Source organism: Solea senegalensis, linkage group LG18 (assembly GCF_019176455.1).
Source record: "Solea senegalensis isolate Sse05_10M linkage group LG18, IFAPA_SoseM_1, whole genome shotgun sequence".
Classification (NCBI taxonomy): domain Eukaryota; kingdom Metazoa; phylum Chordata; class Actinopteri; order Pleuronectiformes; family Soleidae; genus Solea; species Solea senegalensis.
The window spans coordinates 11210594-11234337 of NC_058041.1; the positions used below are offsets into that span (position 1 = coordinate 11210594).

At 41.1% G+C, this 23744-nt stretch overlaps 3 protein-coding genes across 3 annotated transcripts in view; 2 read left to right on the forward strand and 1 right to left on the reverse strand.

The window, feature by feature from the left end:
• The first annotated feature begins 205 nt into the window (after nucleotides 1–205).
• On the forward strand, nucleotides 206–3403 carry hpdl (4-hydroxyphenylpyruvate dioxygenase-like). The gene is made up of 5 exons (XM_044013262.1): nucleotides 206–927; nucleotides 1808–1974; nucleotides 2082–2233; nucleotides 2704–2825; nucleotides 2931–3403. The coding sequence occupies exons 1-5, from the start codon at nucleotides 233–235 to the stop codon at nucleotides 3139–3141; spliced, it is 1347 nt and encodes a 448-aa protein (XP_043869197.1). The 5' UTR covers nucleotides 206–232; the 3' UTR covers nucleotides 3142–3403.
• LOC122758880 (phospholysine phosphohistidine inorganic pyrophosphate phosphatase) overlaps nucleotides 3003–23744 on the reverse strand; it is a 50742-nt gene continuing 30000 nt past the window's right edge. The window contains exon 7 of the mRNA XM_044013265.1: nucleotides 3003–3059. Coding sequence (XP_043869200.1) covers nucleotides 3032–3059 — 28 coding nt within the window. The 3' untranslated portion in view covers nucleotides 3003–3031. The remainder of the gene's footprint in view (nucleotides 3060–23744) is intronic.
• On the forward strand, nucleotides 7024–20382 carry fam53b (family with sequence similarity 53 member B). The gene is made up of 5 exons (XM_044013263.1): nucleotides 7024–7215; nucleotides 13627–13840; nucleotides 14604–14658; nucleotides 16108–16853; nucleotides 19928–20382. Exons 2-5 carry the CDS (start codon nucleotides 13751–13753, stop codon nucleotides 20282–20284), a joined length of 1248 nt encoding a protein of 415 aa, XP_043869198.1. The 5' UTR covers nucleotides 7024–7215; nucleotides 13627–13750; the 3' UTR covers nucleotides 20285–20382.

The window sequence follows — 23744 nt, forward strand, 5'->3', positions numbered from 1 at the left end:
AAATACATAAAAATACATTATAAAGTGCAGGATAAAAGCTATAAGTGATGTTCATGATAACGTATGTGATAGTATACATTTCTATTAAAATACACGGTGTGATAAAGCCATTGCACTGTAATGAGTAAATAAATAAAATAAAAATAAGTGCTGTGTGGTGCTGTGTGGTGGTGTGTGGTGGGTGGGTATTTCGTCTTTAGACACGCCCCCTGTCAAGACGTCACATCCAAACATGGCAGCTTACTTGAGTGGCTTACACCACATTTCCCTTCACGTTTCTAACGTGAACAAAATAGCCAATGACCTTGTGTCCAAGTTCAAGTTTAGCCTGTTCGCCACCAGATTAACGGACAGGTCCCGACAACTGGCCTTCAGAAAAGGAGCCGCCGTGTTCGTCGTGAACGAGAGACCAAACCAAAGCGGCGTGATATTGAATGAAGAGCTGCCGGACATCACACACCGGCATTCACCGGACACGCGCAGGCTCAACGTGCGCAAGTACGAACAGGGAACAGCGAAATGTCTGTACGACATCAGCCCGAGTTACTCTGTGGATACTGTGAGTAACGTGTGCTTCGAGGTGGAGGATGTGGAAAAGTCCTTCAGGGACCTTCGCCATTTGGGTTGTAACTTCCTGGTGCCACCCACCACAGTGGAGGACGAGGCTGGAGCTGTCACCTACTCTGTGGTGCAGTCAGTTGTGGGCAATGTGTGCCACACGCTGATTGACAGGACTAAATATGAGGGTTTATTCCTGCCCGGGTTTGATGTCCTGGAAAAGGACTGCAACCTGGAAGAGGACGAGGACATGTCCTGTCCAATCACACACTTTGACCACATCACTTATGCCTGTCACAGGAAAACCACTCTGCAGGTCATGAGGTGGTATGAGCAGCTCTTTGGTTTTCAAAGGTTTTTCATTGATAGGTGAGAAAAACTCAAGATATTCACAGTTAAGGTTTCCAGAGATTATAAAGTGGGACAATTTTTGGCCAATTATTATATTATAAATACTTCATTAAGTTCTATTGTCCTATTTTGTACTATCTACTTTAACTGGTCTAATTATGTTGGTGCATTTTTGATATTATGAAGTACCTTTGAGTATCTTATATAAATAATGTGTACTAGTGTTATTATTTATGTACATTTGCACTTTTTTGTGTGAATCCTGTTAATTGCACTCAAACTTAATTTATTGTCACATAAATACAGTGCAGACATAAAATGTAGATGATGCATGATACCAATGATATCACGATACAACGATTCTGTTTTAATCAATATATTACAAGACAATCATATAGCGATACATCACGATATCTGTCTCACTGAATGCCTGTGAAAAGTCAAAAGTGAAGGATTTCTCTATTCACAACATACAGAGCAAAGTGTGTAAAGTCTGCTTATTAAACATGGTGGGGCATCTCTTCATGTATAACCTCCCTCTTCTTCATCCAGTTAAATTCTACCCAAGTTTCCCTCATTCATTTAAGCAGCGTAAAATAAAGTACAATTAAATAAAGATATTTGCACCGGTGTATCGATTATTGTATTGTGTGAGGAAGGTCAACAGTATATCACCAAATCAATATTTTGACCCACCCCTGATTGTTAAAGATTTAGAATTTATCAGATGGAGGAAAAAAAGAAAATCATCCCCCAATATTGGCGTCATATATTATAAATATTCTAAAGATCGGCTGAGGCCATAGAAAAACCCGTATCTGTCATCATGTAATTGTCTATTTTGTTCAGACTGATAATTTCACAAAGCTGACGGTTGACTGTTTGTTCTTGAGAGCAGTGAGGAAGATGTGGATGAAGGTTTCGTCATAAACCAGGAGGGCATTGGACTGCGTCTTACTGCCATGGAGTACTGGAAATGCAGCAAAGCTGGCATCATTCTTCCCTCTGTGGACAAAAAAGGGCCTGACTGCAAGTTTGTCATTGCAGAATCACTGCCTGAACAAGGTAACATCCAGCCACCCTATATTTTACTAATAAATTTACCCTCTGCCACCCTGTGTGATCTAAAGACTCCTCTCCTACTGTATGTGTTTTCTTGCTGTCATTTTTAGGCAGGAACCAAGTTGACACCTTCTTGGAGCAGCACCGGGCTCCAGGGATCCAGCATGTTGGACTGTACACTGAAAACATCCTCTCTACTGCACATGCAATGGCTGGAGCTGGAGTGCAGTTCTTCTCCCCCCCTCCTGCCTATTACACTGAGGTTTGACTGACTCCTTTAGACTTGTAATGGCAGGATTACCACAAAACATTTTTGGTCAGGCCAAAAATGCTAATCGCGATATATATTTTCAATTGTGTAGATATTGTGATAAATGTCAATTGATTTTTGCTCCTGGTTGAAAATTGAAGAAACTCTTAGCAGCCAATTTGGCACTGAATGCAGCTACATTTTATGTATTGTGATTATTATCGCCATAGAATGTGTATTTAAACCAGAATTGTCTTCACTATAAGAAAGTACAAATACATCATTGTGTTTCCATCAGAATATATCAGGTTTCTATACAGAGTTTACAATTAATGGTGTTTTTCCAATTAATTTCTCCATATATATCAGTGGCTGTTTTTTTGCATTAAATAATAGTAGTATGTAACACATACAGGTAATATTTTGCAGACATATTATCCTCCACCTGATTCTACACTTACCGATTCTCTATGCTGTGACAGGTGGGAAAACAGCAGGAAATCGAGGAGGCAGGACACAGCCCTCAGATGCTGGCACAGTATGGCATTCTCCTGGACACAGACCTGCACCAGGGTCCACTGAAAACATCCTGTGACAACAGACGGTGAGAGGGAATATAACTAAATAACCCCCGAAAATAGAGAAATCAACCCACAGAGGAGATGATTAATGTAAGACTTGTACTTGTCCTGTTATCGTCATTGTCTAGGTACCTTCTCCAGGTGTTCACCAAGCCCATCTTTGCTGAGGACACCTTCTTCCTCGAGTTGATTGAGAGAAGAGGGGCAATGGGTTTTGGCGAGGGAAACATCAGAGCACTGTGGCGGTCGGTGCAGGCCTACATGGAGAGTGAAAGAGGGGATTCTCAAGAAAATGAAAACTCAAAGACTGTTTACATAAGAGCACACGAAACAAAATAATAATGAAATATTCAAAATGTTATCTATTTCAGTATAAATTAAGTGGAAGGCCTCAAATTGCACTTCACTCTACGCTGTTTATAAATCAAATTATATGTTGTGATAATAGCTATCTCGCACATCTCAAATTTAAGATGCTGCTTCTCATTGTGAACAAACTGGTGTGATAGCAAATTACTCATAAAATGCTTCAAATATGAGAACATAAATAAACACACATACAAACGTTGTACATTGATTAAACAATGGCGTGAAAACTTCATTATTGTAATATCTTGAGTCATCTATGACAGTGGTTTCCATACTTAATTATTTCTATTTAATGTTTTCTTTTTCTCAAATGCATTTGGGAAGTAAATGCTGTACTTACTATAATTTACTTGATATTTCATTCTATACTTAATTTAGTAGTTTGGATTTACTCAAGTAAAATACCTCAACATTCCATCAAAAATTGACTTATTGATAAAATCACATGGAGAGCCTGGAAGACTAATTACATGTTAATGCATCAGCACTAATAATCAAATACAATATGATACATAGTATTTCAACTTTATCATTTAAAAAAAAAAATAGAAACAAAAACCACAGGTAATCAGGTAACTTCACATCTTGAGACTGTCGTTAAATTATGTAATTGTATAGCATTATCCAAATTCACTAGTTATTTAATAGCCATTTAACCACATAAACTATATTATTACTTTTCTGAGCTAAGATGACCTTTCTTCTAAATAACACACTCACTCAGTCACTAATGAACCATCACTGGAAGAACAGCTGCACCTCTTTCAGTTTTTGTGTTGCGCAAACTTTGGCTAAATCGTGGCTCCATCCAGCCTCTTCCTAACTATCCCCTACAGAGTTGTGCCAGTTCAATTAACTTGACTATAATTATTATAGGCGAGGCAGTGAATTGTAGACAGTGTTCCATTAAAACCATATGTTGTTTTGATGTCCTGACGACAGTCCCTGTGTCCCCACTGAGTAACATCGGAGAGTCATTTCAACCACAACCTTTAAAATAACCAGTTTGTAAATACATGTACTTCTGCCTTTTGACAAATGGTGTCAGTGTTTTCTTTTACTCCAGTGTCATTCTCTTGGCAAATCAAAACTTTGGAGTTTAATGTCTTTAGGGTCTGTCTTTTACTAAACTGAACATTTCTGGCACAAAGAGAAACACTACAGAGAGACACAAACAGCTGTACTCTTAACTCAATTTTGGATTGAATTTGTAGCCTGGTTGCATTAGTTTAAGGGAAAGAATACAAACTGTTGAATCTTGCGTCATAAAGGGGGAGTTTTGTTTTGGGATGGAGGGAATTAACTGTTCATTAAAGTTGAGAAGGGATGGCTCCAGTACAGGAGTGCTTCAGCCATCTGTCTGCAGCCAGTGTGAGACACAGATGGCATCCAGCGTTCTGCATGGGGTCTCAGTACTGGGAGTTTGGAAGCTCACCTCTTATTTACTGTTCACCACATGGTAACAAGTGTTACATTAATAACCGTCAAAAAAATGTACTCGAGAACCTAGGGTCACTTCAGTTTAATCCTGGGGCCTTTTTGTGGCACTGTGATTGGTGGATACTGCCCCCTATGGTTTTGACAATCACAGCACACACTATTCTGTCAAAGTTGGTAAGTTGCAAAAACTCCCACTCATGCGTGTTTGACAGAGCGCTTCCTACAGACTCATCTGTGCCTTTTAGGACGACAACACATGCAAAGTTTGATGTGTCATATATTGTGCATTTGTTTTGGAAAGCATTTCTTTGCCAGTCTGCTGAAACAGTTAGGGTAAAAAAAAACAACAACGTGTGACTCCCACACTGTAGCCTACACAGTCAAGGGGACAAATCCACAGTGGCCTTTAACACAAAAGGCAGACAGTCTAAAACCGAGGAGGACAGTACAGCAGTCTGACAGTCTGGGAGAGATTAGTGGCACACAGCAGATGTTACTCCTTGATTAACAACAGTGTCTGCCAGGGGTGAGACTCAGCTCCCCACCCTTCTGGGCCCCACTGTCTTAACTTCAGCCCCCACAAAATAAATCAGCTCAGCATACATGGAGTTATGGGACAAGAAGTAGTTCATCTGTTTTTCAAATATACAGGTATGACTTCAATAACTGCAATTTGCTCGTATCATGCCTTTGCTTTAGTGTCGTAAATATGCATCAACGATGTGAGATCCCAAATACAAGCACTGCAACTTTGCTGTTGTTGGCTCACAACGTGCGAACAGTATCTAAACACCCAAAAAGCCAAGTAAACACACTGTTATATACTGTACATAAGCTGCGTTATATGAAGATGCATGAATGAAAGTGGTCCCTGACTTTAGAGAATAGAGAGCTCACAAGAAGAGCTTTTTTAGAATGAGAATTGGCTTCAATTCAAGTATGTGTGCATATATTTGACTCTGTGTACTAACAAATAAAAAAGACCTAGATGATACAACACAACTGAACAAATAACAAATAAATGATACACACTGGTCTACATATCAGACTTTGTCACCTCTCAAAACTCACCTTTTCAAAATAGCATACAATATTTAATCACTCAGGTTGTTAGAGTAATGATATGTATGAGTGTATGTTTGCACACACACACACACACACACACTGGTTTTGCTTTATTTGTATGGACACTCTTAGACATAATGCATTCCCTATCACCAATGCCTAACCCTAACCTAAACCTTCTTCTAACCCTAACTCTAAAACCAGGTCTCAATCCTCAAAAAGCCTGTAAAAGTTGTGTGGACCATCCAAAATGTCCTCACAAGGTCAAAATGTCCTCACAAAAAGATGTTTGTTTGACAATTGGTCCACACAGTCCATTTAAGACATGTTCACACACATACACACACATTTGTGCATCTACTCTTCTTGGAACACTGCATTAAAATCTTTTTTTTATTTGAACAACCAAATCTTATCCCTAACCTAATCCTTATGTACAGTAAGTATGAAGTATAGCTCATTTATTTCTAGTGTTGCTGTAGATAATGAATGTTGATAACACGATAATGTTGACTGAGAAGGACCTTGAGTGTCATGAAAGGCAAATGTGTTTATTATGAATGATTATCACTATTATCGTTACTGTTGGGAATAATAAAAATACATTCTCTATAGTAAACCATTATTACCACATGTATTCATACATACACACACACACACTAAAGCCTAAAAGGCTATATAATTATATCACTATTATCGTTACTGTTGGGAATAATAAAAATACATTCTCTATAGTAAACCATTATTACCACATGTATTCATACATACACACACACACACTAAAGCCTAAAAGGCTATATAATTATACTGGGTGCTGATGTTGGGTATGATAAAGCCAGAGTTTACTTCCTGGAAGAACAATACATTTGTAATGAATGTATTTATTTGGGATCATTGCTTATTATAGTAGAACTCACATAGTGGGGGTGAAACAGCTCTGCACACATAACACACACCTTTCGTTCTCCGTCATCTGGCTCTCTAAATCACACACAGTTGCCAGGTTATCATGTTACATCGCTGTATGTCGTGAAAGTGCCCTGTCTATACGCACAGCTCAAAACTCTGATTACTTTTCATTACTGCATGGTGGCTCAGACCACTAGTTACACGCGCGGGGGTGGTACGTGCTAAAAGAAAAGTAATACCAAGAGTTCTATTTCACGTTCTACCACTATAAACTTCGTTTGACTGGTATGTGGAGCTGTAATAAGACAAATTATGTATGTAATTCGAGTCAAACGGTTATCATTTAGTTGCGCGAACAAGTCAGCGGACACCGTCCACCCCTGTGACAAGTGGTGCTGCTCGTGTATGTTGTCACAGGCTCATTAGCGTGCAATTTTGGACAGTAGTGCGCTGGGGCAATGTTGTAGTTTGCAGAAGCTGCTTGTAGTAGGACGTGTAGTGAGGAACTCGCATCTCTTCCTGCCTGACTCCTTGTTGTGTCTGTCTGATAAAACTAAACTCAACATGGTCCAGCAAACTTAAACAGCCGCGGGGTGCTGTTGGAGAGCCGGGGCGCACACCGTGAGGCTTGTAAGTCGTAGTTTTTGGTCAAATAACTGTCTGTGCTGGCTAACTAAAAGAGGCTGTATCTAGTTTATAAGTTGTTATGCTCTTTTGTGTTTTAAAAGTGGGTGTCTCGCATGAATAGTTATTTTCTTACATTGACATGTACTTTCACAATTGTCTAGTATCAGTAAACTTCTGAAAGTGTACTAAACTAAACTTAGTTAGCTTAGCAACCTTTCCTCATGTGTACAGACTGTTCCTTTTGTCTTGTTTGGGTTAAAACTTACATAAATGCAGCGTGAAGTGATTATTATCTGCTCCTTTACCATGTATTACGTCTGCGTTACAATTGAATAGAATAGTATGGAGTTAAATGTCGTTGGGAAGGTTAATATAACAAGTGTCAGTAAGCTTGAACATGTCCATACATATTCAGAGTCTTGTAAACCATCCATGGTAATTACTACAGTTCATGTCAGTATCATCCCTTCGTCTCCTTTGCTACAATAGAAACTATGCATGACCTGTCTGCCATCGCATAATGTGTGTGTTAACTCTATCAGATTAGCTGACATGCAAAGAGATAAAACCACCCTTGGGTCAAAAAGTTTTTATGTGACATTGAAGTGCAAACTGGGTTTTCACTCATGCATGGAACTCAGGACAAGATAGGGAAGTGTAATTAGGGGGCAAACATGTATGACTTTTTTTTTTTTCTTCAACATGTTCAGGGTGCAAGCTTTTGTACTTGATGCCCCATTATTTGGTGGCCATGTTATTTGGGGCTTAGACCATTTTTTTCTTTTATGGCACATTTTGTGCCAGTTGCAGTGGAATGTGATGTCTTATCTTTATCTAGCCAACCTTCCCCTCAGGTATGAGGATGGGGCTGGCTGACACACAATGTAACTGATTCTGCAATTTAAGTCCTCAGTAGGATCATAAACACAAGAGCTTGTTAAACCTGAACTCCTCAGTGTGCCACAACCATGGTTATGGCTGCTTAAGTTCTGAAGTGGATTGAACATGTGTACATTGTAAGTTAAGTAGAGAGAATTTTTTTGACTGTAAATACAAATATCTTTTTTCCTTTTTGAGCACACACATTTCATATTTTAACCTTAGTGGCTTGTGGCCTTTCTCTCCAGCTCAAAATCCTGTTTGCTCTGTAGCCTGTGTGTAACATTCTGTGAGCTCCCGTCACACCAATTTCTTTGCCAAACTCATTTCCCTTTCATGAGGGATTTTGGAAAAAGGGGTTTAAGGGGCTGTTTGTGCTAGTTACTTGGACAAGCTCAGTTTTCAGATCCCTCTCTGAAACTGAGAGGAATCCACCTGGAAGGCTGGCAAACTCATCTGAAAAAGTGGTGAGAGGTTTTAGTCTTAATGTAAGGAGGCTAAACAGAGCCTGCAGACAATTCCTCTTTCCTTGACCACATCACCGATATATTTAGACACATTCTGAGGTAATCTTAGATCTTGCTAGGACAATGCTCAAAACATTTATGTGGGCAAATTTTTGTTCCATGTTTTCTCTGGTGTCATTTATATGTGATCGGTGAGAGGCTTGAGAAATTCCTGCATCTAAATGAAGAGCACCTTTCCTCTCCATTCTGAATTTTGGTTGGAATCTTATTTTTATTTTGGCCTATTGACACGCAAGGTTATTCTGCCGTGGAAGTAGACAGATGTTGTGTCTTCAGTCCTTTGTAATTAAGAGACTTTTGTCAGATTTAGCATTCAAGTGGACAACTTTTCTCCCCAACTTGGACAGGTTTGTTGAAAGCCTCGATTACAGAGCTCCAAAAGGCTCTTGTTCTGGACTAATGTATACAGTGCAAGTGATTATGTATGAGATAATTAAACAGCAGGCCTGCTTTAAAACGTAGGCCTCCTTGGCTGCCATGCATAGCCATGCTGAGCCTTTGTGTTTATGGTAAGTGGGCAGCTGCATGCTTGTGAGACATTGGCTGTACCCCAGGCCCTTAACTGAGCCTGATAACTACGATTGAAGCCTCCCAGCCATGCTCATTTCTGACTATTCACTCACTGCTTTAGATGTAGTGTGTGCCTCCTGTTTGACATCGCCTAATTTCTGTGAGCATGGGGACAGCTGCGGGCTAGCCTGCACTCTACAATGAGGTTTCATAAATTTATTTTCAGTCAGTCAGCCATAGCGAAACTTGGTGGCACCTGCCCTTTGTGGCAGCTAATTAAAGGCACTAACAATGAAAAATCTAGATTTTATTATTATTGTTGTTGTCGATGCACATTACTGTTGAAAAAACAGAAATGGTCGGACAGTTTGACATTCAGTTATTCCCTCATCATGGTCCCTAGAAGTCTGTCTGCCTTTTATGACATGTTCTGTCAACACAACCACTATTGTGTCCAAATATGGATTATGCACAAGCCATGCAACTCAAAGAATTAAGCCTTAGTTAGTGTGAACACGTCAGGCTTTTTAGGAACATTCATAATCTTTCTTAAGGAATCTTTTTGTGCAATGGGAAGGCAAACCCTTTCACAGCATTCCACTGACAAGCAGTATGTTGATGAAGAGCAGCAAAAAATCTCTCTGTTCGGTTTCAAGTCAGGCCATCTCAGTTGCTCAGCAGATGCTTGGATTACTGAGACGGCCACAATCCTGGGATTGTTGAGAGCAGGATGTAGTTCCAACTGCTTTGTTGTAGGAATGTCAAAGGAGCATACCTGGAAATTCAACTAACATTAAGTTTTTTTTAATGTAGCAATTTACACCCACATGTTTTTGTATTGTGATAAATGTCACGTTTAAGAAACCTCTTATATGTGGTTGTAAACTTCTTTATGGACAAAAAAAAACATAGTCTGAGGGGAAACATGCACAGTTGTTATGTTACTTCAAAGTGTGTTTGCTACTAGTCTTAAAACTAGTTTAAATCCAATAGCATTTTCAGTAGCCTAACAAGGTGCAACAATATCACACCAGCTGTCCCCCTAGTGCCAAAGAATAGATTAGTATTAACACTAATTGTCGAGTCAGACACAAAGCTGCCAAATCCTTTTGTAATGTTGGCCTAACCTGTGGGATTACAGTCAGAACAATGCATAGAAGGTCACCCATGCAGTTTTCATGAGTGACCACAGCTCAGCTGCCAATTAAAACGCTATGCTGACTGTAGACTTTTTGGACTGCACCATAATTTATGAGTCTTCAAATGTGTCATTTACGACTGCAGTGTTTGATCTTGTATAGAAAACACAGCTGGCCTCCACTTTATACTTGAACTCTTTATTCTTGTCCTATCTAGAACTCATTTAGGCCACGCGATAGCTCGCTTATTCTCACACCCCAAGTAGCAAAGGTTGAAAAACATTTGGTAACCACAAAGGAAGTGTGCAGTCCCATCAGCTCGTCCAAGACAACATTCTTGTTGTCTTTTAGGAAGGCATCTTGTCAGTACACTGCCAGTGTCAACTTGGCCGCAGTCAGTCAGAAGCCATTTTGCATGTGATGGAAACGTCGTCCAACATTCTTTCACTTCGAAGAGATTAGACTTCTCAGTTGTCAAGGTGGCTGCTGCTCCAACCCAGATAAAGAGCTATCAGGCTGCAGAAGAGTAGAGACTCCTTTTGATTCTTGATAGTAGCTGCATCGTCATGGAGGTGAATCCAGTTTGGTGTGAGAAGAGGAGTGGCACGTAGTATCGGGTGCATCCTTTAAGCTCTGGAGACCATGTCTTGGAATGCCTCTTGCGTTTAGTTTAAAGTTGTGTCCATGTTCCAAAAAAAGTAAACTGCATTTTGCCGCTGCTCTGCAAGATGTTTCCTATTCACAAACTCTCAAAGGTTTGAATGCTTTTCAAAGGCTGTGGGGCAAGGTTAGGCTCTTCTAATTGTGTGTACAACTTATGTCATGAAGTTGAGGAATGTTTATAATTATGTTATAAACCTCACCCATTTAAAGTGCTCGGCTCAGATTTATGCGATTAAAAAAAAACATAATGCCTAAGCATGAGAAGGATGATAAACTGTTACAGTTCTCTGTAACTGAATATAATAGATGATGTTTACAGTTTAAGGTTCAGATTGTCAGGCTAGAGTTTTCTCCATTTTTCCAGGGGAAGAAATTTAGTGTCCTTTGGGGTAAAACTTGTGTTAAAGAGCTTTTTTTGTCTCTCCCAATTTTATTTCTATGGGCGAGGTTTTTTTTCTTTCTGTGCCAAGTGCCAATGCCATCTGAGTCCATCACAGAGCCATTAAAGGCAAGATATAAACAACTGTTTCCTCTACCTCAGCACATCCTGAGTTATCTCTTCTGTGGACCACAGATTTGTGTGGTTAATGGTCATGCACAGTATAAGCTCCTGTCCTTTACTATTCTCAGAGGCCATACATTAAAGCTGCCAGAAGTCCTTGAACCACATTTTGTCTCTGCATAGAACTCAGTTAAAAACATGCTTGTGTTTAAGCTGTTTTCCTGATGTGATAAGTGTTGGTAATGAAAATCATATGCTGAATGCAAACAGCACCTCCACTATGTCAGCTCCCTCTTGTCTTGTGATCCGATCCATCCCCCCCAACCCACCCCCCAGCTGCACATACACTCACACACCACGCCACCACCCGCAACTCTGATATCGTCTCTTTTGTTTCCCACAGTGTCTCATCTTCTGCACAGAGCATTCTTTTGTTTCATCACTTTCTGTTCACCTCTTTATGTGCTTGCAGTTGTTCTGTCATTCAAGCAAGACACTCTAACCTTGCGGCCATTATACGTTGTGTCAACTGCACTTTGTTGCAATCACCTTATGGCAATGCAAGCATTTGTGGAATGTCCTATCATACTAATAGATATGTCAATGCTTGTATTTACAATCATGTGTCCTCCTCAGCTCCCTTGCTGTATGGGGTTGGTCCTTGAACCACACCACTCCTCTTTGTACAAAATATACCTCCTCTGGCTCATGAAGTCACAATTATAAGGATCTATTTCTCTGCTTAACCTAATAAACTCAAGTCTTCCACCCAAACCTTAGTGAAACTGAAGTTTTTTATTCTACTCCTCTCAAGTTCATCAGTTTATCACACATTTTTTCTCAACTATCAAATATTATGCTGAGAATCTTGCCATTATCTGTTGTGCTCCTCATCAAGTCATGTGTTCTTCAGCGATGAACTATGACTAAAATCAGATGTATTCATCTTTTATGGATCTTGAACTATTAACATTCTTCCTGTAGATTATTTCAGTATCCCCATATGTGCCTCGATCACGCTGCTCCAAATCATTTACTGTTTGTTCAAAATGAAGCTGCCAGGCTACTAAATAAAACAAGCCGCCGGCCTCACATTATCCCCGTTCTTGGATCGCTCTGTTGGCTTCCTGTAAAAATTTGAATAAACCACAAGATCCTGTAGGTCCATGACCTTGCCCACAGTTGCATTTCTGATACTTTTCCTAGTACAACTTCTCAATCCTCTGATTCTCATAGCCTTTTAACCATGCAACCCTGCTCTGAATGCAAAAGTAAAGGTGGTCATACCTTTGCTGTTTTAGTCCCAACCCTCTTAAGTCAGCACCAGTTAAAGTAGCTTCTTAAAGTCATCTTTAGAGAAAAGTCTTGTTTAGTTTGGGCTGTCTTTTTTGCTGTGTTTTGTATTATAATTTACAACTTTCTTTGAAAAAGTGCTATATAAATAAAAGTATTAGTTAAACTGATCTGGTGACAGTAAAAAATCTCCCGTGATGGGTGTACAGATTTACATCTGTGGTTAATCAGCTGTTTTACTGTAATTGTGGAGCAGCATTAATGCAAAGAGGGTTGTTTTGATAACCGCAAGGTCAGCTATTCCCAGCCAGCCCCTGAGGATTCACTTACACAACTTTGACTTTGCTCTATTCCTCTCTGTGTGCTCCAGTGTGCAACACTTAAGAGGAAATTCATTCTCTCAGATGACTGATAATCCTCCACTTGAATAGGCGAGAGCCAAACAAGGGATAAAGTTCCACTTTTGGTGACACTGTAGAGACCATGTGGAAGTGAAAATGCAGTGTAATTTCTGCTCACAGACTCCCACATGGTGACATAGGCAAAGCTTTGTGCTAGGCATGTTCGTTCGCTTACTTGATAATTTAAGTAAGTTGTCAAACCACCAGCCTCGCTTTACATTCTCCCACCTATCTTTCACTTTTATGGATGTCGAGCAGGTTGTTCCTGTGGCGCATGGCAGGAAATTTACAATGGATTGTGTTTGGAAGCTTAGGTTTTTCTTTCCCCGCGCCAATTGGCATTAAAGGTAGTACTGAAAAGTTTGGAGCTTATTGAATTGTAATGGTATCTGAAGAGTTGTAACCAGCGTGGATCCAGCTACCTCCTTCCACGAAGCAGAACTGCTGACATAATGTTACTGAGTTCTAATTCCGTGCTCATCTGTGTGTGTCTTGCTCAGGAAACACATTCCCAGAGAAGCTGAGGTGCCGTCTTAAACATATGAGAAAACATCCAGTTCACACCACGCTGACCAAGATGGCTCTCACTTCTTCTTTCCCTCACTGGAACGACTGCAGTCAAGGATGTGTGTTGCCATGGTAATCATTTACAAGAAAACACTGGAAAAGAAGAGCGCCGACGATGTAACATCCAAAAGGAAAGACTTGGGCTTGGTGAGAGGTTATTTTCTACTTGCATAAGTTTTTTTTCCCCCGTTTGAAATGTGTCATTTGTTGTTTACATGAAGCGCCGCCAACGGGCCTCAGCACCTGACAAAGATGACAAGGTGCTGCTCTAAAGTGGGATTATTTTTCAACTTTAATCAGAGTTTAAATCTGACTGTTAACTTCCCTTGAGTCAAATCTGTTTGACAAGTGTTGCCTTAAAGCATATCAGGAAGCATGTCTTCAGATTCATGTATCTGCCAATGAGTGATGTATTTTGTTGCATTTATGGATAATTGCATCATAATTGCCGCCAACTGCTATCACCAGGGTGTTTGTCATCTGGTCGCGGACCCTCCCTGCTCCATTTATTTCAATCAAAACAACAATGGAGTATTTTAGCTCGACTTAGCTGAGCAGTGCTGACTCATTTTCTCATCAGCATTCATGCAACAGATTCTTCTTTCTGCCTGGACAGAGTGAGAAAATTCCCCCCACGAATATGGGCTGAGTTTGCCCTCGAAGCCACGTGAAATGAAGTCATCATGCTCTGGGGCTGAGTGTCAATCAGAGGCATTTCTGCTGGAACTCCCTCTTTGGTTATGAGCAGCATTTGGACTTAATCACTCAGCAGCAGAAAACCTGTGCTCCAACATACATGCAGTCCTGGGGCCAGCACTTATGTTGTCGATTTTCAAATTTGATTTGTTTTTTAATTTTTTTTTGTGAGATGACAGTGATACCTTTTTAAAAAAAAAATGTTTTTTCACAGTTTCAGGCACAGACCATGAGCCAGGGGACTGCACTTTTCTCTTGTGGACTCATGGGTAAGTGTTGTCATCTTTTACTACATCCATACAAAATCACACATCCAAGCACATCATAGACAATTCTAGTATATATTGTATATATATATATATATATATATATGTATATATATATATATATATATATATATATATATATATATATATATATATATATATATATACATATATATATATATATATATATATGTATATACATATATATATATATATATATATATACATATATACATATATATATATACATATATATGTATATATAGTATAATTCTAGTGTAAATCAGAAAAATAGTAGTTTAATATTTATAAATATTGTAAAGCAATATATTTTTTATCAAAGGACAAGTGGTAAAAATAATGGATATATGGACTTCCCAAGTCCACTTTTACTTTTTATTTTTAACATTTGAACGTAACAACTTGAAGAGGCCAGAAATACTCCGGTGACACACACACATACACACACACAGCAGGGTGTGTGTGTATTATATGATGTCAGAAAACACATCAGTTCCTGTTAAATCTGGATGATGGTCACACACGTTATTGTGAGACAGGCCTGACAGGTGTTTTTGCCAAAGTGTGTTAATGATTATGTGTCATTAGTTTATCTTTGGCAGAGATCTTACAGCACACCTGCATGCTTCAATGCTGTGGACGTGACAAACTGCAGTTGAAAATTGGGTTATGGGTACAGAGCCCTGTATTCTCCATTTCCCTTACTGTAGGAGCAACAGCCTTTGCAGTCACTGTATTGTAAGACTGTATAATCTCTTTACACTAAGCTGATGTTTCTGTCTGGCAGAGAACACGGCAGTAACCAGTAGGTGTTGTTAACAATGCCCTTTGTTTCTTGCCTCCTTGTTCTGTCGATGGTATTTTTGGAGTTTTATCGCCAGCCGAGAAAAATAGACATTTTGCATACCAGGACTGGGCAGAGGCCTTGATGTGTGTTATTCAACTCAAAGTTGACTGACCAGTTCATTTGGCTGATCTGTTAATTCAATTGAATTTCTGTTGAAGCAAAAACAGGTGCTTTCCTCACAGAACTCTTACAGAGTCTCTGTGTGCTATCCGGTCATTTAGACTTTCAGCTTCGCTCCCTGTCCCCGTCAGCTTTATAGTGAAGCAGAATCTGAGGGACAAGGTTTATTTTTAGTTCCATTTACACAATACAGTGAGTGAAACCAACACAAAGTAAACATGCTGGGACATGACTTGACTGTGGTTCACGTCAAGGTCTGCAAACGTGACCTCTCATGGTTAAGGAATAAAAAGATTAAATTGAACTAAATCAATTTTAAAAAGTTTTTTCAGAGGTTCATGCCTTAAATAACTGCCCCAAACACCAGTGTCACTGTGTTACTGACATTACTATCAATGGCTCTAGGAAATAAAAGGGTGATTTTCCTCCTGGTAAAAAAAAACAAATCTGGTCTTTTGTTGCAGAGACAAGTCGGTGGCATGAGGTGGGCCATAGCTGTGCCATACAGCAGAGGCCGGTAGGAACCAGCCTGGAGAGCCTGTGGGATGTCCTGCCTGAGGTGCACAAAAGTTCAGCCCACTGGGATTGGGATGTTGGTTCCAGATCAAGCACAATCACCAGCTTGTTGCAGGACCTTAGCTTGACCGAGGCTGCAACGTCCCACGCGACTGCGCCTCCCAGCAAGCGGCAGTGCCGGTCCCTGTCGTGCTCAGACGAGCTTGGCGGTTGCCGCTCCACCTGGCGTCCACAGGGCTCTCGCGTGTGGACAACGGTGGAGAAGAGGAGGTGCCACAGTGGAGGCAGTGTCCAGCGCAGCGTTGTAGGGAATGCGCAGCTGGGTTTCCCAGCCATGCAGCGCAGCTCCAGTTTCAGCCTGCCGGCCCGCTCCAACATTCTGGAGCTGCCCTGTTTCACCCAGCGTCTACCCTGCCCCTCAGCTTTCGCTGGTCTGACACCCTCCTCCGAACCCCCGGTGCAGCCCCTATACCTCTCTCACGAACAGATCTGCCTCACCGAGGCTCGTGAACCCTCTCCACCCAGCTCCTCAGATTCCACTCCAGAGCTGGAGCGTCGTGGTGGACAGGGGGGTCTCGCCCGCAGTCGCTCACAGCCTTGTGTCCTAAATGATAAGAAGATTGGCGTGAAGCGTAGGAGACCGGATGACACGCATAAACAGAGGCCTTCTTTGGATCTGGCAAAGATGACCCAGGTTAGTCCTTCAAGTGTCACAAGACTGATTTATATTGTATTCAATCAAGCCAAGATACACTGAATAAATATTGTTATAAAATATACACATGAAGGTTATGTTGTGCCTGATCATGTCTAATGTCTGTTTAATAAGGCATTTGCTGGAACTTGCCACAGCCCTCTTCTGTGCTCCAAAAGATTCTGGGCTTCAGAGACAAGACTCTGGAGAAATGGTCATGCCTGCTGGAAGCTCTGTTAGGTCCATCAGTCTCTTACATTAGCCGGCTACACTCTGTTGTTAGGCCAATGTGTTCCTTCCATGTTAGATAAACTTCCAACTAAGGTCATGCCATAGTGTCTGTGTTTCTGTAGGCACTGTCATTAAATGCCATTGTTCATTCACGGAGGGCTGGCTTGGGTCACATTCCATGAAGTGGATGTGTGTCTTCACATGTAGAGCATGTAGCAAAGTATGGATTACAGAATTAACAAGTTTAAAGTAGAACCTGATCAAACAATGAGTGCTTTTGGATGGATCCACTCCTGAAGTCGACTGTTACAACAGACAACCGCGTGTTTTATCTGCACATCCCGGCGGTCGTTTGTCCTTTTGCCCCACTAGCACACAGACACACATGGTAAAGTTTCACACGAACTCTGGCTGCATCATAAACACTGAGCTGGACTTGGCCCCTCTGAGAAAGTCACACAGAGTTCAGCAGTAACTTAACAACAGTGCTGCTGTGACACGACAAGACGACACCACACGCAGTGAGGTCGATGTAGAGAAATGAGCGTTAGGTGAGACAAACAACAATGTTTATACAGAGCGACGTCAGGGTGCCTCTCAGATTGTTAGCTTTGGGGTTTCCCTGCTGTTTGTTGATTGTTTTTTTTTATTAAGAAGGGACTGCTGTGAGTTTACTTTCACACGTCAGGTCAAATAAATAACTTTATTTTACCGGAGATATCAACTTACTGGATTTAAAATCAGTTTTCATTTATCTCAGGGGATTAGTTTAGAAAATAAAATGACATTCAGACACTTTTGGCCTAGTTAAACAACTAAATAATCCATTTTCATGCTGATGTTTCATGAAAGATGTGCAGCTCTAGGGCTTTATCGTTCCCTCTTGCTATTCAAAGTCACCTTACTATTCAAGAGCAGTCACAGTGCTGCAGAATGCGTCTGCAAAGTGTCCGGTCATCCACACACCACGGTGGTGTAGTTTTCCCAGGGAGGAACTGCTACCCTCTGCGTGGCTCACTGCGGCTCCGTGAATGTCAGGAAGCAGAGCAGCTGTGGCAGAGGTTATAGATCGTAGCGCAGAAGAGATGCGTGCTGGGTAAAGAGATATTGATTTCTGTAAATTCAGCTCAGTGGGTGGATCGGTGCCACAACCACGCCTCGTGAGCTATTGATCAGCTTATATTGACGGAGAGTCCAAGGTCAGTATGAATGAGGAGACTTTCTGCTCCTCTCTCCCACCGGAGTTGCAGTAGCAGGAAAATACTCCAGCAGCAATTACTCGTGACCCTTATTGTGATGTGGTGCAGAAAAACTGTGTGAGGACACGGTGTCACCTCAGGGCCCCCCCGCAGAACAACTTGGTGTCATTTCAATGCCATTTGTTTTTTTGCGATATTGCAGACTGTACTCACAGTCTTATCAGCTCGGTCCCATGGTCTGGGCCAGAAATCGTGACTGTTGAGAGTCAAGTTCAAAATGCACAAGGCTGCAGTGTGACACTAGCCTGTTGCTGACAAATGTACCAGCTTGACCAGAGCCATGAATAAACAGCACGGCCTCTTGTGATGTATTGCTGCCTGGTGCAGACCTTTCAGACAGATTTCCGCTGAAAAATTGTCAACTCCCTCCTCCTTGGACCTTTCTCATGGTTCTAATACAAATATTATTGTAGCTGTAACAGAGCTGAAATGACAAATAATGAATTTGACCTTTTAAGTATTTATATCAAATAATAAAATAAACAGTCGAGTGCACACACGTTTCTGATCATCTCTACAACTATTAGATGGACATTTTGGCTCAGAGATTCGTTAAAACCGTTGCTAAAAAACATGCTGAATACCAGTACTGACCATTGTCAGCATGTTTATACATTAATTAGCAGCACAGAGTTGATGACTGCTGTAGAAACATGGCAGTGTAAAACAAGGTACATACAATACAATACGTATAAAAGACGTTTGTACACTTACACAAACCTCCTAAATGTTACACACCGGGCATCCAGGAACTTTTGGAACTTGAGATGGGGGCATTTCCGCTTCGCTCTTAATGTGAATCATGAAAAAGTGTATAGATTCGTCTTTCATCTATCAATTAGCTTGAGCCGTATAAACTTGGCCGTGAGCTGCGCGGCCAACAGCCTCCTGCCTGTTAAGTATTACATAAGCGCACAAGTGACAGGAGGTTTCACAGAGACCCCATTCTCCTGTGTCCTTCTGGCCTAACAGTGCAGTGGTCAGGCATGAGGCAGCTGTCCCGCTTTCTCCACATTAGCTGTATAGATTGGATAAGCCTGTCATAAAGCATCCTACTCCAGCACACACAGCTGTCACAGAGCTCGCCTGCAGCAGTGCTGGCACATGTGGCTTCTGCCTATGGAGGCTTCTGGGTTTCCCAGATGTATGTGCTCTTTGTACCAGCACAGTCTAAAAGGCTGACATTAGTGATGATGTCTGCCCTCTGGGTATTTGGGCACTTGTTGGCTGTTGGACCCTGGGTGGTAGAGCTTTACTCGTCCAACCACCAGTTGCTGCAGTGTTAATGCCGGGCTAAATTTATACCTTTTTTTTATATTATAGTGGTTGTTGCCCAGTGTCAGAGTCCCAGCTCTGACCTCTGTGGTTTTCATAAAATGCTTGTATGAATCCAGTTTTGTTTGTCCGCTTGTTCGGACATGAATCATAGTTGAGGATAAAGAAAATCTTTTTGCATTTCCTCACCAAATATGCCTATGGACTCATACCAGACCGAAGGTTTAGCATTTTTTATTTAAGTGTATCTTTGAAAACATCAATTTTCTCCTTCTAAAAAAACCCACAACCTCTCTGTCCCTTCCACAGAAACTTCGGAATTTCCACAGCCTTAGCTGCCCTGGAATCACAGGAGAGGACAGCTGTGAGTCCAGCCAGACTGACTCCGCTCATGTGAGCAGCGCTCAGAGCGACACCAGCGGCTCGCGTGCAAACGACGCGGAGGACGTTCAGCCTCACACCAAAGAGGGCGAGGTCGTCGGGAATGCGCGGACTGACCCCACAACTGAGGAAGGGGACTGGAGCGCCACGGACGGCGGCGATGTGACACCAGAGGTGACAATTGGGAAGAGTAATGAGCCCTTGTGGGCGGGGCTGTGTAGCATGAGGAAGGACATGTATCAGCTCGGAGGCGAACTTGACATTGAGCAAATTGAGAGGAACTGAGCCGGGCTGCCTTTCTCTCAGAGGGAAGCTGATTTTGAGGACTGAAAGCTTATCACCAGATGGTACAGTGAACAGTACTGATAGTCTTAAGGACAAAACAAGTGGAAAATAATGCAAATGCAGCACATGTCTTTTTCTTCTCAAGGAGAGATCTTAGCAGGTGCCTTTAAGGGGACGTTTTGTCTTAAGACGCTACTCGCCCACTGTGCAGTGTCTCAACTGTGTCTCAGGGGAACAAAAAAAGGCCGGATGAATATAAGAGCGATGCATTAATGTTGGCTAAGAGACTATTTCCTCTGTCACCATGATTACCTGACACTGTATTAGGTTTGGAGAGAATTCACAGCAAGTTTGAATGAACTCTCTGCTCAGAAAACGTCCGTTCCTCTTCCGTTGTACAAGGGTACGCGATGGACAGAAATGGACATGACTTCAAGAGCTACTGTTTGTAAAAATGCCCCTTTTCACGCTGACTGAGCAACAAGCTGCACACACACACTCACACACACAACTTATACAGTCTATTGAAGAGCCTAACACTTCACACCATAACCCCTGGGCTCTTCTGCGAGATCTCTGCTCCTGGTTTGTTTTGAGAGAATCTCTGCAATGCTAATAGCGTTAATATTCTTTCTTTTTACAATTTGTAACTACAAAATGATGTAAAACATGAGCATATTTCTTTACAAATAAACACAAGTTTTAAATGTGTCATCTTTGAATTGCTTTGTTTTTGTCGTTCAGACTGAGACACCTTTGTGTCTTACAGATGAAAAAAAAGTGGTCAAATATCCCACTGGAAAATGTGTTTCTAATCACCCTGCTAAATTTAAATGATGAAAACAGTCGCTGAGTGTTTACAAATTAGGTTTCAGATCAAGAAAAATCCAGCATTTTCTGCTCTGAATTGCTGGCAGCGTGGCCAGCGCATTAATCAAGCCATATTTTTATCCCGAGCAGAAGACTGCAGAGAAACTGTCCATGCTCCATACTTATGTTTTCATATCTCTCGGCCACAATTCTCTAACATATATATATGTATAACGTGTGAAGAGGGGCAACTCAGGGCTGATTATGACGAGACTGAAGATGCAAGTGGGTGTGAATAGATTGCAGATTTGCTCCAGGCGGAGAATCTTAGTTTATTTTAAATAATGTACAGCTCTGTGTTTCGTCTGGAAGCACTGGAGATTTACTGGATACTTCCAGGAACTATGTTATGTGAAGAATGTAATTGCTAATTATTATAATTGTAATGTAATACACTTATTGCTTTACTATCTTTGTGGCCCACATGTGGAAATAGATTAATTACTACATGTGGTTTTGCATTTGGGTTCATGTTTATTTTTTGTCAGATAATCCACTGCAGTCTCCAAATGTGGAACTATACCTTGTAACAAGCAGTAGCCTGGTCATTCACCCATTCACCAACACTGATAACCTGCTTTTATAAAGTTATAGAGCTACATTCAAAAACTTAACAGTAACTTTTTTAATGTAATTAGTTGCTTTTCCCTTTCATCAAAATCAGGATGATGAGAGAGCAAATGATCTTATTGGGAATAAATCTGCCTCTTCTGAAAAGTCTGTAGCTGACTTTGCTCAACCTATTTACACCACTGTATTTTAACGTACAGTAGGTGATAATTGTGTTACTTCAAGAGCTCAATATTTTCTCAGTTGGTATATAAAAAAAAAAGACGACACGACAGAATCAAGAACTCCAGAGAAGGTACTATCATATTTCTGTCCTTGATCCATCACTGGGAAACACAAGGTCACACAAAACCCACAGTTAACAGTGAAGAGAAAGCCCTGGGAACGCGTCTCACTCTGCGGAGCCACAACCAAGAGGAACAGTTTTAGTTTCGCTGAAGTGGACGATGACTCAGAGACGCTTGCTGTCCCCGAAGAGCCTGTAGAAAAAGCTCTGCGTACATGTTCGACGTCTTGTGATGTTATTGAAAGATTCAATAGTGATCTTTAGACTTTGCAAACTGATGATGAAGGATGACTTCCAACCCCTGAATCTGAATATCACTGGGCTGACATTGTGGTTAAACTTACATATACTATATATATAAGCATGTGACAAAGTGACACAGCCATGTGACCTGTATTTAACCTCCTCCACTTCCCAGGTGCACATCAGCACCTGCAGCTGCTGGCAGGTGGTAGAAGTCCTATATGCAAAGATTATATAGGGCAGCACCGTGGCTCGGTTGGAACTAGTGGGAACCAGTTTTGGCCTGGGTTTACCTAACCCCACCCCCCCAACCCTCACCCCTCACCCACCTACCCACCCCAGTCCTCAGGTTTCATCCCAATACAATGAAAATGGTAAATTAAGAGTTTGGAGAGAATGTATTTTAAACAGGATCTAAAAAAGGCAGGTGAATAGTCACGGCATGGCAGGAAGGTTGAATCGCATAGATCAAACAAGATTATTCTATTCTATTCTATTCATGCATTCACTCATTCATTGTCTACCACATCAGTGTCTCATGGAGCTGAAGCTGACTGAGAAGACAGGGTACGTGCTGGACAGGTCGTCCATTACAGGACAATTTTAGAGTGTCCAACTAAACTCTGCATGTTTTTGAACGGTGAGAGGAAACCAGAGTACCCAGAGAACCCCCCACTTAACCCACACAGAAAAGCCCTCTGTGGGACCATAGGGTGCAGATTTCCTTTAAATTACAGCAGTTTATTTTTTTATTATCTATAATAATACATCCCCTGCTTTATGTTGTAAATATAACACACACTAATTACATTTGTGTTAGTACTCACTAAAAATAGTCTCCATGCTGAATATCACTCCATCTATATTATTTCAAATGAAACTTAATTACTCAGTCATCGTGTATCAGAGTCAATGATCTACATTCATGTGCTGTAAATCCTCACGGGGTTATATTTGGAACCAGGGACCGGAACTTAAATCATCCACTCATAGGTCAATAACACGGCCATCACTGGAGCAGGAACATTGGTTCAGCTTCAGCTTTTTTTTTATCTCTAAAGTAAACACGAGGAGTGTCAGAGATGTTACAGAACAGGTCACGATTGGTATTTAACTGCTTTTCTCTCTCAGCAGCAAACGTGCACTTTTACAGGTTTGGATGGAGAAACAAAATGCATTATGACATCGAGCTGCTTTTCCACCTGCTGGAGTCTTTTTTTTCCACTTCAATATAAACCTACACGATGATTAAGACGTAGCATTGATTTCTGTTTAGTTCAAAACCACACGTGCACTTTCTGGGTCCCAAAATTAGAATTCATCACAGCAGTTTTGGGGGGGAGGGAAAGGAACTAAAGCACTCTACACTTTGTGGGGTTTTCAGAATTACACACGTTTAAAGTTTGTTAGATAAGTATTTGTACTTACACTATCTAAAAAATCTACTCCAAACAGTTTAAGTCAATTTGCAGGAGGTATTTCTCCACTTTT

Coding starts and splice junctions, on each gene's coding strand:
- fam53b (XM_044013263.1), top strand. CDS start 13,751: ATGTGTGTTGCCATGGTAATCATTTACAAGAAAACACTGGAAAAGAAG. Junction 14,659..16,107: donor TTTCTCTTGTGGACTCATGG/GTAAGTGTTGTC, acceptor CTTTTGTTGCAG/AGACAAGTCGGTGGCATGAG. Junction 16,854..19,927: donor ATCTGGCAAAGATGACCCAG/GTTAGTCCTTCA, acceptor TCCCTTCCACAG/AAACTTCGGAATTTCCACAG.
- hpdl (XM_044013262.1), top strand. CDS start 233: ATGGCAGCTTACTTGAGTGGCTTACACCACATTTCCCTTCACGTTTCT. Junction 1,975..2,081: donor AGAATCACTGCCTGAACAAG/GTAACATCCAGC, acceptor TGTCATTTTTAG/GCAGGAACCAAGTTGACACC. Junction 2,826..2,930: donor ACATCCTGTGACAACAGACG/GTGAGAGGGAAT, acceptor GTCATTGTCTAG/GTACCTTCTCCAGGTGTTCA.